At 43.8% G+C, this 15,932-nt stretch overlaps 2 protein-coding genes across 3 annotated transcripts in view; one reads left to right on the top strand and one right to left on the bottom strand.

The window, feature by feature from the left end:
* The window catches only part of WDR81 (WD repeat domain 81), a 187,134-nt gene that overhangs the window by 72,941 nt on the left and 98,261 nt on the right, over window positions 1-15,932 (top strand). For both annotated transcript variants that reach the window (XM_078680153.1, XM_078680154.1), the window contains 2 exons: window positions 3,300-3,481; window positions 15,318-15,483. In XM_078680153.1, the coding sequence (XP_078536279.1) occupies window positions 3,300-3,481; window positions 15,318-15,483 (348 nt within the window). The remainder of the gene's footprint in view (window positions 1-3,299; window positions 3,482-15,317; window positions 15,484-15,932) is intronic.
* CRPPA (CDP-L-ribitol pyrophosphorylase A) overlaps window positions 1-15,932 on the bottom strand; it is a 274,423-nt gene that overhangs the window by 163,949 nt on the left and 94,542 nt on the right. The window lies entirely within an intron of this gene.

Raw genomic sequence — 15,932 nt, 5'->3', positions numbered from 1 at the left:
TACAATATTTGCAATTGGCATTCACTCACACAGAGATCAGGCTGCACATCTCTGTTCATATTACAGCTATTTTTTTTGTATGCAAACCCGATCCCTTTTAAAGAGAGCCTTTAAAAAAGAGTTAATGTCAAGTTAATTTTGTATCTCATTTTACATTGTCTCTCCAATGCTGGGAAGCTGTTATGTAAAAACTTTTCTTATGCCAGGTCCTCGTTATGTTACTTAATGGTTGCGAGATCACTTCAGTTGAAAAAATAAAAAGACAAATATGTGAACTTCAAACACCAAGTGTTCCATTTTGTACTGCAGCATCAAAGCACCCCTTTTCTTTAAACAGGGACTTTTATTTGGTATTCCCCTTTAGACAGTAGTCCTGCCTTGCACTACTTGCGATATTAGATGAACAAAGTTTATTTATCTGGAATAGTAGGAAACATGCATAATCTTCCCCAATAACTTTGTATTCTATTGCTTTTCTAAACAATTGTCTTGAGCAAGTCTCCGATATTCTGCATGTTACTGTAGTCTGCAATTTTCAGTGTCAGTAGAAGACTACTGTATTTTATAGCTTTGGCTTCTAATGCCGCTAATTTGTCCCTAGGCAAGCATGTATTCCTGAATCACATACCATGGACCAGTGTGTAGTAACTGTAAAGCGCTTCAATCCCTGTTTTGTTTGGTAGGCACTGGGAGATTAAATAATTTGCCCAGAATCACAAGATGTATTTCTCTCTGCACTCTACCACACAATTATCTCTCCAACTTTAACAACCTACCTCTAAACTCTCTCTCTCTCTCACACACTCTACCTTTCTCTATCTCTCTATCTCATTCTCTTCTCTTCACTCTACCTCTCACTTAAATATGCAAAGAACTCTATTTCTCCAACTTTAACAACCTACCTCTAAACTCTCTCTTTCTCTATTTCTCTCGCACTCTACCTTTCGCTAACTCTCAATCTCATTCGCTCTCTCTTCACTCTACCTCTCACTTAAATATGCAAAGAACTCTAACTATCTCTTTATACCATCTCTCCCTCGCTTTCTATCACTTTTGCACTGGCGCTCTCGCTCACATGAGTAAAAAACAATCCCATTACCACGCCGATAGCTCTAACTCTAAAAAAAAAATGCGAGACCTATTGCATTGCAAATGCTTGTTTACTTCAAACTCCTGAGTACACTTTTTACCATATATTAGGGACTTATAGGCAAGTTAAATATGCCAATTAGGAATATGCCAATTTGACAATGTTTATAGCGGGCAGTGCGGGCACTTTACTGGTTAGGAAGGGTAAAGTTCACAGAGTTTTATAACTAGTAAAACTATAGGGTCAAGCAAAAGGTGAATAATCCTGGATGACCTAGTAAAAATTGTGTATTTCCTACAGATCGCTATTGATGTATTGTGTTATCAAACAAAATGCAGATTAGTTTATAAAATCTATATTGAAAACTTAAAGTAATTATTTATTTCAGCTATCGCAATGTAATCATACAGATAGCGAAAGTCTATCCAACATTGTGATTTTGTCATTAAGAGTCTTGACAGAGTGGAATTAACCTTGAGGCTTTTGTACTTTTACTTTCATAATGACTTCTACCGGGACGGGAAGTGCATTGATGGGTTGTGTAGTATACAGTGGCTTTATTTTCAAGTTTGGGTAAGCTTAACGTCATCTGTGCATCAATTAATTGTTGCTTTTTGTTGGTGATGTTATTAGCAATTAACATTGTTGGTGAATGAGTGGTATAGGAAGCAGCGTGTGTCCATGATTGTATGTAGATGGCATAGGTTAAAACACAACAAGATATCACTACACTAATGTATTGGACGCTCCTATGCTTTATATACTACGCCTAGTTGACACATGGTGAAACGGAGCAATTTTCTGAGAGGAAATGTATCATCAGGGAGGAAAGTTAAAATTAAAAACGAAACCTCAATACTCAATGTCTTGACCTGCACTTACTGGTTCTGACGCTTCATAGTATACACCTCAATAATTCTTGTTAGCTTACAACGCGGCCGGCCCACCTGGGTTGTAGGCGGCATGCTGTGTTAGCCTAATATATCTTTCAATGAGGTCACTGCATCTGAGACACTGAACTTGCGTAGCTGCCGGCCAATCCCAGGTTGTAGGCGAAAAGCTGTGTATTCCTATGGTACTACTAATAAAGGTTTTAGAAAGAGAAAAAAAAACACAACAAGATATTTAAGGTTCTTCAAATATTTATCAGGCTGAGGCCAGATAGGAAGTGTCCAGTTTAGAGGAGTTGTGAGTGCTTAGTTAGGAATGTGCCATACCAGAGGGGAGGAAGGGTTCCTTCCAAGTGAGAATGAAGCAGTATTTTAAACTCTACTTGGATCTGTACCTTGAGACATACATATCCTTCATCAGTTCCTTCAAAGATGAATGTGCCATGGTGGAAGCCTGGTTGCCGTTGATCCTAGAGGTTATGTGGTTGCTGTAGACATTCAGTTTGTAGTTTGTTTATTATAGTTGATTATAGTTTTCGTTAGGATTTTTTTTAATTATAATTGGTTAGGTGGCAGTGGGATAAAAGTGGCCTCTAAAGAAGGGTTGTGCCAATGTCTTGATTGAAGGGTGTTAAAAAACTTCCCTCCTTTAAATGGCTATTGTTTATAATGTCAGATTGTTGGTCCTAAAACGAGCATGTACTGGATACCACAGAATATGGTGCAGTAGTAGGATTCTAAGGCAGAAGGTGCAGCGCACCATGGCTAAGGCAGCAGGTGTAGACGCTAAGATATAGCAGGGAGTAGAGTCTAAGGCAAGAGTTACAGTGGGCAGAAGCTACGGCAACTGATGCAGCGGGTGGAGAGGAGACCATGAAGGGGACAGAAGTTACTGCATTTGAAGCAGGAACTGAATGCGGCTCAAGTTGACCGTAATGCTACACCTACCCTGCATAAGGTGTATGCTTAGCTGTATACCCCAGTTCTACACCATATGTGGCATCTTATTCTCGCAGTAGCAGGAGGTGTCCAGTGTACACGCTGTTGATTCCTCTCTGTACCGTAGGTTAATACTTCTCTGGGCATCCCTAGTTCTATGTTTTTGTGGTGAATACATTTCTCAGCACCTATTGTAAGATTGGTATACATCTCTCTGAGCCTAGCCCATGTGAGCAGCATGCTTCAGTTTCCGAGGTCGCTGTAGAGTTACACTTCTCCCTGTAGGCCCAGGAGTCTTGGGAGTTCCCTCTATATGTGGTATGCACTTCTCCGGACACATGAACACTCTACATAAATTGTGTACTTTGCTGTTCCCACAGGTCTCTCCCACCAGCGGCAGTCGGTTGAACAGCCGCAAAGAAGCTGGACTTCTTGCTGCTGTGATTCTAACACGAAAGATTATCATCTATCTGTCGGACTCTACACTCATGGATATTCTCCCCAAAATCAACCAGGATGTCCTGCTTCCTGTACTGAATTTTCTGACCTCTCCGGTCATAGGGTAAGGTATCATATGCCTCTGTTTGAGCTACAGATCTGCTTTCAAGAAACAGCCTAATCACCCAATATGAAGGCTCTACTCAGAGTAAGCATTTAACGAATGGACACCCTTGAGCAATCAAAGGGCACACGGGATGCCACAATTCACACACAGCAGCGCTGAGTGGAAGAAAACCATGCTGCCAGCTCCAGAACAAACACCAAAGTACCAGGCGCTCCAGTAGTCATGTGCAGGGTTGCCGGGAATATCAGAGCAAATATATAACATACTGGGACAGGTCTCCCACTACTGTGGGCTTCGTAGCACTGGCCAGGCATGGATGGAGACACGCGTTCCTGGTCACCGTTTTCCCTTCAGTCTGACCTTTTAGACAAAGGCAGGGTACCAGATTCAGGCAGTGTGAGTATTTTTTCGGGCAGTGGGCCAATGGCATTGAGGGTTTTCTGGGCCTCAACTGTGTCAGTTGAGGTTGTTTACCGGTAACGTCTTAGAGTACCACAGTTGAAAACCAAGCATACCCGTTTGGAACTTGACTCTTAAAGTAGCAACGTAATCCAAGACTCGGGCAGGGGAGATGGCTCGTAAACCCGGAACACAGTAACGCACACAACCCTTACTAAATCAATGTCCAGCCAGTGCTTTTACTTAAAAATGAAAAGTATTTCGAATGCACGCAAAGTTAAATACTATGCATAGAATCATCTTGGCAGAATAGCACACAAAACAGTAATGACAGTGGGAACAATCATTTTAATAGCCCTCCTAAAGAGGGCTTTGCCGATAAGCAATACAAAGTTAGGCCTGCAGAATTTGTCAGTTAAGTAGACGAAGGTCTGTTGCTTAATGCGACAGATGAGATATGCTAGACATAAGCCAACTGGCTTTACCATAACCCTATTTGCCATCCATTACCGCACTGGAACACTTTTCATAATTATATTAAACAATGAACATTTCAGCCAAAATGAACAGTTGACCTAATGTGTACTTAAAAAAAAAAATTAATGTGTATACTTCATCGAAATACACGTTTCAACACTAAAATATAGAATATATAGGTTCGAGGCATATGGGCTGCAGATGGTACATTTATGAATAGATCGCCATCTGGTGTTGGGCTCGGATGATTGCACTTTGTTTTTCTTCTGGAGAAGTCTTTGTCGTCATAGGTGACTCCTCCTCTCGGTGTTAGTGCGCATGGGCATCGGCTCCATCCTTAGATTGTTTTTTTCCGCCATCGGGTTCGGATGAGGATCGAAGCGCTCCGGACCGACTTCAACAAAGAAGGTTATAACCGGCGCGTATTCCTTTCCAAATCGACGGTATCGTTATCGAACGCGACTTCACTCCATACCGACGCGATTCGAAGGACGACGACTACGAGAAACTCGACGTAGTCCAGCCCGGGGTCCATGGAAAGGACTCCATTCAAAAAATGTCCAACGTGTGGTGCTAAGTTCCCACACAAGGACCTACACGAAGTGTGCAACCTTTGCTTGTCCCCTGAACACGAATCCAGGGACTGTGAGGCCTGTGCAGCGTTCTCGTCAAAGTCGACGATTAGAAACCGTCGAGCCCGAAGACACGAGGTATCGAGAATGCAGTCACAAGCAATCCCGGAGCTGTTCGAGGACCAGCAACCAGAAGAGGAGGAAGAAGAGGCCGACGAGGCGGGGTCAGAAGCGGACGAGTCCGACGTCGAGGAAATCGACGTCCAACAAACCGTGAGTGACGACGTCCCCTTACCGAAAAACAGACCCCGCACGGTGTCGACCCCGCCCTCGAGCCCGGTCAGACAACCGAAAAAAGTTTCCAACGCCCCGCCTTCGAGCCCGGCAACGAAACAGAAACAGAAACACTCGGTCCCCCATCATAGTGGTTCCGGTTCCGATAAACCAACCACATCGACACCGAAGCACCAGGCCAAGGAAAGCTCGAAGTCGAAGCAGTCCATGTCGACACCGAAGCACGCTTCGGCGCCGAAAACACCCTCGACACCGGGGACATCTTCGATACCGAAGAAGTCGGATCCGAACAAAACTTCGGCACCGAAAATACAAATGGACATTTCAAAGAAAAGACACCTTTCGGAACCGAAAACTGCGGTACCGACACAGGAACACGGAACGGATCCTAAGCAAAAGACTTTGTTTATTGACCCAAAGACTGGCAAGGTAGTCACAGAGCTACCTAAAAAGAGGAAACATGAACATTTGGACGACAAGGCTCATCCAAAGAAGAGAACAATGGGGACGAATACAACTCCTCCCCCTTCTCCCAAACCTCACACACCATCTTCGCCTATTCCTCACAATAGGCCAGATATTCCTCCCACACGTCCATCTACACCTACAACAGATGGAGAAAGTGACACAGGGGAGGGGGGACACCCTGGGGATGATGAGGACACAATCCCAGAGGAGGCAGACCCATGGGAGGAGTATAATGTGGGATCAGGTAATGATACCGACCTTGAGTCATATCCCTCAAAACCTTCACCTCCTGATGACAATACTGGGTTTGCACAACTCATTACTAGAGCAGCAACATTTCATAAGGTAGACCTACATACAGAACCTCTAGTACAGGACTTCTTATTAGAGACACTACCTACTGCACAAAGAACATCAGGAACACTACCAATGCTAAAAGGCCTTCTCAGTCATACATCAGAGATATTCAAAGACCCAGTGAGGGCTAGGGTATTGAACCCAAGAATTGATAAAAAATATAGGGCAGCTCCAAAAGACCCAATATACATTAAGGGACAAATTCCTCTAGACTCACTAGTGGTCACAAACGCTCGCAAGAGAGCAAACTCTTTATCTACGGGAGAAGCGCCACCTCCTGACAAGGAGTCTAAACTAATAGATGCCTCTGGCAAGAGAGTAGCATCTCAAGCGGCAAACAGTTGGCGCATAGCTAATACGCAAGCACTACTTGCAAGGTATGACAGAGCGCATTATGATGAGTTAGAAACACTCATCAAACATCTCCCTAAAGAACATCAAAAGAGAGCTGATCAACTTATACAAGAAGGAAAGTTAATTACTAACACTTCAATAAAGTGCGCCCTAGACTCGGCAGAAACTGCGGCAAGGTCGACAAATACAAGCATCATGCTAAGGAGACATGCATGGCTCAGAGTGTCAGGATTCAAACAAGAGGTACAAACCTCGTTACTTAATCAACCTTTTGATGGGAAAACACTTTTTGGCACAGGGACAGATGAGGCCCTAGAAAAAATGAAAAAGGATACAGAAACGGCTAAATCAATGGGAGCATTGCAGCAGCCGACACAAAGAGGTTCCTTTCGTAGATCCACCTATAGAGGAGGATCCAAAAGTACAGGTACAAACCAACAGCAAACCTCTTTTACACCTACATCACCCAGAGGTAATTCTAGAGGTGGATACAGGGGTAACAACAACAAGGGTAGAGGTCGCGGAAACAACAACAACCGCAACTCTCCAACCCCAAAACAGTGACTTCACAGAGCTTCCCCCAGACCATATAACACCGGTAAGGGGACGCCTATCACAGTTCCTACCTGTCTGGGAAAACATCACATCAGACAAGTGGGTAAGACAAATTATCCAACATGGTTATTGCCTAGAACTCACAGCTACCCCACCAAACATCCCCCCCAAACAGCGTCCAATGAAACAAGATCACCTGACACTGTTAAAACAGGAAGTAATATCACTGCTAGAAAAGCATGCCATAGAGAAGGTTCCACAGCACCAACAGGGAACAGGAGTATACTCCCTATACTTCCTAATCCCCAAAAAGGACGGGTCTCTAAGGCCAATACTGGACCTAAGACCTCTCAACGCATACATAAATTCGGAACATTTCCACATGGTCACGCTCCAACAAGTACTTCCTTTACTGAAGAAAGGGGACTTTCTTTCTACACTGGATCTAAAAGACGCTTACTTTCATATCCCTATTCACAAAGCCCACAGGAAATACCTCAGGTTTGTGGTAGAAGGACAACATTATCAGTTCAAAGTCCTCCCATTTGGTGTCACGACGGCACCAAGGGTGTTCACAAAATGCCTGGCAGTGGTAGCAGCTCACCTAAGAAGACAACAAATTCATGTCTTCCCATACTTGGACGACTGGCTAATAAAAGCCAGGTCGCAAGAGGAGTGTCTGCAACACACACAAAAGACAATTCAGCTACTACACCAGCTAGGGTTCACAGTGAACTACACAAAGTCACACCTACAACCAAACAAAGTTCAACAATATCTGGGGGCTACCATAGACACAGAAAAAGCCAAAGTGTACCCCAACCCAATAAGAGTCCAAGCAATGCTTACAATCATTCAGAGATTTCAGCCACAACACTCACTAACAGCAAGAGTGTTCATGCAGCTACTAGGCATGATGTCATCCTGCATACTGCTAATACCATATGCAAAACTACAAATGCGTCCGCTACAAGAATGCTTAGCGACACAGTGGAATCAGGCTCAAGGACAGATTACGGATCTGGTGTTGGTAGACGACCGCACACACCGCTCTCTGAAGTGGTGGAACAGAACAAACATTACCAAGGGGCGGTCGTTCCTAGTGCCAATTCCACAGGTGACAATAACAGCAGACGCATCGCTCACCGGATGGGGAGCACATATGGACAAATACACAGTACAAGGAAGGTGGAGTGTGCAGGAAAAAACACTGCACATCAACTATCTAGAACTACTGGCAGTGTTTCTAGCATTGAAAGCCTTTCAGATACATGTTATCCACAAAGCAGTCCTGATCAGAACAGACAACATGACAGCAATGTATTATATTCAAAAACAGGGGGGGACGCACTCTCTCCAATTATCCAGACTAGCACAGGAGATTTGGAGATGGGCCATTCCTCAAAACATCTATCTGTTAGCCGAACACCTACCAGGAGTTCAAAACCAGATAGCAGACATCTTAAGCAGACAGTCGGAACAAATACACGAATGGGAACTGCACCAACAAATACTGCAGCCATTGTTCCAAAGATGGGGACAACCAGAGATAGACCTATTTGCCACTCATCAGAACGCAAAATGCCAAAGCTTCGCGTCCAGGTACCCACATCACCTGTCGCAGGGCAATGCGTTATGGATAAATTGGTCCAACAAATTTGCATACGCTTTTCCCCCTCTCCCACTAATCCCATTAGTGGTCAGGAAACTGCAACAACATTCAATGACCATGATACTAATAGCACCCACGTGGGCAAGACAGCCGTGGTTCACCACGCTCCTGCAACTCTCACAAGTGCCACATCAAAAGCTACGAATTCTACCCATGCACCTTACACAGAACCATGGAGAGATAATGCACCCAGATCCAACTCAATTGAACTTAGCGATCTGGCTCCTGAAATCCTAGAATTTGGGTACTTAGATCTCCCCCCAAATTGCATGGAAATAATTAAACAAGCGAGACGTCCAACCACCAGAGCATGCTATGCAGCTAAGTGGAAGAGGTTTGCTATACACTGCACTAATAACAATATCAACCCTCTAGACGTATCAACAAGGGAGATTATTTGCTACTTGTTACACTTACAGCAATGTAATCTAGCGTACACATCTATCAGAGTACATCTAGCAGCTATAGCAGCATACCTACAAAACAGGCAGCGCATATCACTGTTCAGAGTACCAGCGATAAAAGCATTCATGGAAGGTCTTAAAAGAGTCATTCCACCAAGATTACCACCTTCCCCAGTCTGGAACCTCAACGTAGTACTCACCAGACTAATGGGGCCACCCTTCGAACCTATGCATAGGTGCGAAATACAATTCCTTACATGAAAGGTGGCATTCCTTATAGCCATTACCTCACTCAGAAGAGTAAGCGAGTTACAGGCATTAACAATACAAGAACCATTCCTACAGATACACCAGAATAAAGTGGTTCTTAGAACAAACCCAAAGTTCTTGCCTAAAGTAATTTCAGCATTCCACATCAATCAGCCAGTGGAATTACCAGTCTTCTTTCCAAAGCCACAGACGGTGGCAGAAAGGGCTCTACATACACTAGATGTTAAAAGAGCCATTTCATACTACATAGAAAGAACACAAGACTTCAGGAAAACTAAACAACTATTTGTAGCATTTTCCCCAACACATAAGGGCAATCCTATCTCTAAAGCAGGCATCGCAAGATGGATTGTAAGATGCATACAAATATGTTACATTAAAGCAAAGAGAACATTAACTGTTCCTCCTAGAGCTCATTCCACAAGAAAACTAGGAGCATCTATGGCATTCTTAGGGAACATTCCCCTAGATGACATATGTAGAGCAGCAACTTGGTCTACACCACATACATTCACAAAGCACTACTGTGTTGATGTACAGGCTGCACAACAAGCCAGAGTGGGCCAAGCTGTATTAAAAACTCTATTTCAGACAGTTGCGACAGACACTGGTGACCACCGCTAGGGAGGTAACTGCTGTACAATCTATTCATAAATGTACCATCTGCAGCCCATATGCCTCGAACGGAATATGCTACTTACCAGTATGCATCTGTTCTTGGCATAGAGGGCTGCAGAGTGGTACATGCCCTCCCTGCCTCCCCGGAAACCTGTGTCTGTCCCAACATTATCTTATTTAGATACATTTACATGGGCATATCTTTATGTACTACACTACACTACTCCATCTAACCCTACTATGGCAAAACAATCTAAGGATGGAGCCGATGCCCATGCGCACTAACACCGAGAGGAGGAGTCACCTATGACGACAAAGACTTCTCCAGAAGAAAAACAAAGTGCAATCATCCGAGCCCAACACCAGATGGTGATCTATTCATAAATGTACCACTCTGCAGCCCTCTATGCCAAGAACAGATGCATACTGGTAAGTAGCATATTCCTTCTGGCTTACACACATAAGGCCCTTGGAGCTCACAAAACAGACCAGGGTCTCCCGAATTCCTTAATTCTAGCTCTTGGGACAATCAGAGTGGCTCCTTTTTCTGCTGCACACGGGGAAGCTTGTGGAGTCTCTTATCACAAGCCCCATTCTCTCCAGGGCCTCCTGAGTTGCAGAATTAGGTCGATTGAGCTATTTGCCCTTCCTGCATTACTAGGCTTCTCTGTTCTAGACTGCGTCTTACTGCAGGGTGTACTCACCGCACCCTTTAGTCGCAGCAAGTTGAGCCTCTTCCATCACAGCAGTTTCATCTTCTCCAGCAGTTCTAGGACCCACGTTCATTGCACAGCTTCTTGGTCACTAGGCAGCTGAGCTGATGACTCTTGCGGGTCAGCTTTATTCTGTGGAATGCAGTCTAGCAATCCCATTTCTCCAGCAGGCAGGTTCCTAAATTTTCTTCAGGCAACTTACAGCTCTCTTAGCATGGGCATGCCCAGGTTGGCCCAACCTGCAAGAAACACAGCAATTGGGTATCGTGACTCTGGCGCTTGAATAATTCCCACTCACCCTGTTAGGTGAGTCCTGTATCTGAGCCTTGAAAACAAAGGCACCCTGCACTGGGGTTCTATTCAGCACTTATCTGACTTTAGTTTTAAAGAACACAATGTGTATTCCGTGGTATACACCCGTTACAACGCAACTTTTACAACGCATGACTTTTACAACGAAATCTTTACAACGCATGATCCTTTACAACGCATACCATTACAACGTAAGTATAGGTAAGTATGGTTTTTGGGTAAAGGGGTATTTTTAGGGTTCAGGGCTAGGTATGGGTTTTTGGGTAAAGGCGTATTTTTAGGGTTCAGGGCTAGGTTTGGGTTTTTGGGTAAAGGGGTATTTTTAGGGGTCAGGGCTAGGTTTGGGTTTTTGGGTAAAGGGGTATTTTTAGGGTTCAGGGCTAGGTTTGGGTTTTTGGGTAAAGGGGTATTTTTAGGGTTCAGGGCTAGGTTTGGGTTTTTGGGTAAAGGGGTATTTTTAGGGTTCAGGGCTAGGTATGGGTTTTTTGGTAAAGGGGTATTTTTAGGGTTCAGGGCTAGGTTTGGGGTTTTGGGTAAAGGGGTATTTTTAGGGTTCAGGGCTAGGTATGGGTTTTTGGGTAAAGGGATATTTTTAGGGTTCAGGGCTAGGTTTGGGTTTTTGGGTAAAGGGGTATTTTTAGGGTTCAGGGCTAGGTTTGGGTTTTTGGGTAAAGGGGTATTTTTAGGGTTCAGGACTAGGTATGGGTTTTTGGGTAAAGGGGTATTTTTAGGGTTCAGGGCTAGGTATGGGTTTTTGGGTAAAGGGGTATTTTTAGGGTTCAGGGCTAGGTTTGGGTTTTTGGGTAAAGGGGTATTTTTAGGGTTCAGGGCTAGGTTTGGGTTTTTGGGTAAAGGGGTATTTTTAGGGTTCAGGGCTAGGTATGGGTTTTTGGGTAAAGGGGTATTTTTAGGGTTCGGGGCTAGGTTTGGGTTTTTGGGTAAAGGGGTATTTTTAGGGTTCAGGGCTAGGTTTGGGTTTTTGGGTAAAGGGGTATTTTTAGGGTTCAGGGCTAGGTTTGGGTTTTTGGGTTAAGGGGTATTTTTAGGGTTCAGGGCTAGGTTTGGGTTTTTGGGTTAAGGGGTATTTTTAGGGTTCAGGGCAAGGTATGGGTTTTAAATTAAATTAAAATTAAATTATAATAATTTAAATTACTTACATTTAAAAAAAAATTATATACTTACCAATACTTACGTTGTAATGGTATGCGTTGTAAAGGTATATGCGTTGTAATGGTATTCGTTGTAATGGATCAGCCGTTGTAAAAGTTGCGTTGTAAAAGCATGCGTTGTAACAGTATGCGTTATAACGTCATGCATCCGTATTCCGTTGATCCACCACTGAGACCAGTTTCAAGTAGCTCTGACATCTTGTGTATTGCTCCCAGAGTGGTAAGATTCCGTCTTTGTCTTCTAGTGTCTCCAGGAAGGAAGGTTTTGTTTGGGAATACCCTGTCAGGGTAACCCAAAATAATGGACAAAGAGGTTAACCCACGTAACTAGTAGGGGTGGGGGGGGGGGAGTCTTTCTAGGGAACATTGGAGAAGGAAATGGTCGGATAATTTCCTACCCTTTATCTTGTATCCCCACACCCCAGAGCCTGATCCAGTACAAAAAAACCTTACGAATGTTCCTACAGTCTACACCACTGCCTGGGAGGCTCTCTCCATCTCCATTTTGTGTACCTTACACCCATAGGCGATCCAGAATGATTCCTGTTCCCACAGACTAACCCACTGCTGATATAATCCAAGCTCACCATACTCCGCACACATAATCTCCATACATGTCCCTTCCAATCTCCAAACATGTCCAGAGGCAGCTGACTCCAATTAAGAGTTGGCCCCCCATAATTACCCATTAACCACTGCACATACCTCATACCTTGCAGACCTGTTACCCCATGCACCACACCTGAATGTACTTTGCCGAAACCCCAAGGGTCCCCAATCCCTTCTCTCTCTTCTTTTTTTTTTTTTTTTTTTTTTTTTTTTTTTTCTTTTCTCTGAGCTCATGCACGCTCTATTATTCCCCCACCCCGCCACATCGGACCTCGACATCTCACCTGCACCCTCATTATACTCAGCTTAGTAACCTATACTCTTACTAACCCCTAATAACTCACTGCTCCAATCATAGGTAATTGAATGAACGCCCTCAACTTAGATCTTCAACTTTAGTCTCGCCTACAATGCAAGTATTCCAGAGCTCCTCTGATATAACTAAAACACAATCATACTCTTAACGAGTACCTCAGTTTACTGATTTGTAATGTACTGTTAACTTCACTACGACATACTGTATTTGAGCCATGTCCGCTACCCGACTTCTTTCACAGAATGTTTGTTACTCAAATCCTTATCCTATTATCTGCAAGTGTCCTGCCTCTCCTATCTGTATTTTCTTAAACCTTGACTTCAAAACAATTAAAATGTGTGAAATAAAAAACAAAGTGCAGAGGCTATAGATTGCTGTTCAGAATCCAAATTAAACTCAGCTTACATTGTGGGAAATCATTTAGGAGGTTCACACATAGTAAAGGTCCAAATACTAATGTCAAAAAGTAATGTCAAGTGTTGGAACTCGTTTTCCTAATAGTCAGACTCTCCCTTTGCCCTCACTGCTGCTAACTCTTTGTCCAGCTCTGGGTTCTCTAGGTGTCTAAATTAATAAGAGGAAGCAGACTCTGCAGAAATGTATCTGCTCAGGAAATAGCAACGCAAGGAAGTGGAAACTGTGGACTCCAACAAAACCAACCTGCCAGAAGAGAGAAGAACTATACAAAGTACAAGAAACAAGGAAAGCAAGAACTATATTCTTTTAGAATATAGCTCCGAAGCAATACACCCCTGACAGAAACAGAATACACAAAAGCACTGTCCTAGGATGCACCTTGACATAAACCCACTGTTAGAAAGGCCAGAAGATCAGTCGCATATACATAACACGGTTATGTGGGTGACTGTAAGATCCATATGGATACTTCATGGACTAATTTTCAAGTGGATTAGATTGGAAGGTTGCAAAATATGCCTGCGCTCACAGGAAAGGTGCCCCCTCTCCCTTGTAGAGAGAGACCTGACCTCTGGTAAACCGACAATCATCAAACTCAGCCTGCCTCCAGGAACTGAAATACCCAACAAAGAAAAGAATTAGAGAGCACTGTACTAATCAAAAACTGCATTGCATATAGTGAAAAAGAGCACTTCTGAGAGGGAGCGCAGGTTGGTGGAGTCTTATAGAAAGGTAATGTCACTGCTGGAGGGAGCTTTGTTTTTTTATTTTAAAAAAGATGCCTTATTAATTTCCATACAAAGACCGAAGAGTAAATAGTGTGTGTATCTGTGATATACACACACATCGTTTTTCTGCACGTCTCGTGTTGTATACACCACTGATGTCACTTAATCCGTTTCATGCAGGGGTGTCTGTTATTATTCAAGCCTTTGGTTAGTATGTTTTGTGTATCTGCTTATATTCACAGGCCTCTGGTTATAAAATGTTTATATCATTATCATATTCTTCTTTACAGATACAAAAGTAAGACTGGTATGTTGATATATCGACTGTGCAACCACCTTACTTGCATCAATCAAGAGGGTCCAGCGTTGTGTGTCCATAAATGGCTGCAGGGTACTCACTATCCATTTTATCATGTTAAAGCCCTTCATATTTACAGAGCTCACAAAAATGTTTTCAGATTTGGTCGACCAATAATGAGATAAAATGCATACTGCTGAAGTCCAATTGCTAGCAACAAGGGGGCTTTTGGAGGAGGCAGTGCTGGAGTACTACAATAATAACACTGATTTCAGAGAGTTCAAGTTAGTGGGAGGGGAACAGCTGCAAGAAGCTCACCTTTCCAAAGGTTCCACTGCATTACTGCTGGAGGTAGCTTGCACAGTTAGTCATATAGCCTAGCCAGAGTGGTCCCTGCTGGGGTCTTCTAGTGCTGGCCTGGCACTGCATGGAGGATACATGTATCGCTGAAGTCTTATAGAAATAACATTGCGTTCCTCAGGGTACGTTCACCCAGTAGAGATATACTAATACTGACTTAGCACTACTAGAAGGGAGTCCACATTACAGATATACTGACAGGCCACTGGGCACTGCAAGGATAAGACTCACACTTCTGGGCTCCTGTATTAATGACATGGGGTTACCGGGGCATGGGGCGGGAGTTCAAACCGTAGGCATTTTACAATACTGCCTGGGCACTACTCTGAGGAGCTCACGCCATTGACTCTGCATAACAGGGCGAAGAATTGCTGAAATGTTTTATTGCACTGGTCTCTTATGGTATCCTTGTAACTTCTAAAATGTGCAGGGGTCATTTTCAAGGAGTGATTTGTAATGGTTTTCTTTCAGATTTCCTAGTGGAGCTCAGGCCAGGATTGCCCTGTGTGTGAAAAGCAGAACCCTCATCGCCCTGATTTGTCTTCGTATCGGTGGTGAGATGGTCCAGCTGCACCTCAGAGAGACATTAAGGACTTTCTTCAGCAGCTTCACGCTACTTCAACAGGTTCAGGATCAGGTTAGTGACCTTCCGCAGCAGGTCTAAAAAAGAATGAGATACTTCTGAATCTTACATAGCTTAGACTAAACCCATGGAGCTAGTGAAGTTTACTTAAATAGCATAAAGGGTCATGAAGGGAGCAGGCACCAAATCAAAAACGTAATGCTCCCTAATATTATCAATTCACATACAGAGTATACCTAAAATAAAAATAGGACTAACTGGAGAAAGGGACAAATGCAGTGAGACAAAAGCGTGTAGTTTTAACTCCTTAACCCGGGCGCAAATTCCGCCGCGGTGCGGGAGTTCTATTGAGTGGGAGGGCCGCGTCAGCCAACGGACGTGTGCAGCACTTCTGAGGTAGTGCTCGCCAAGGCCGTTGGCCGACGCGCGCTCGCAACGGGTTAAGGACGAGAACCATCACTCACCCGAAGGTTACATGCGTCATCATTAGGTTCCCTCATCAC

The sequence above is a fragment of the Lissotriton helveticus genome, chromosome 3_1 (assembly GCF_964261635.1).
Source record: "Lissotriton helveticus chromosome 3_1, aLisHel1.1, whole genome shotgun sequence".
In the NCBI taxonomy this organism is placed as follows: domain Eukaryota; kingdom Metazoa; phylum Chordata; class Amphibia; order Caudata; family Salamandridae; genus Lissotriton; species Lissotriton helveticus.
Note: the sequence above shows the minus strand (reverse complement) of the source record. Positions and strands in the feature narration are given on the sequence as shown.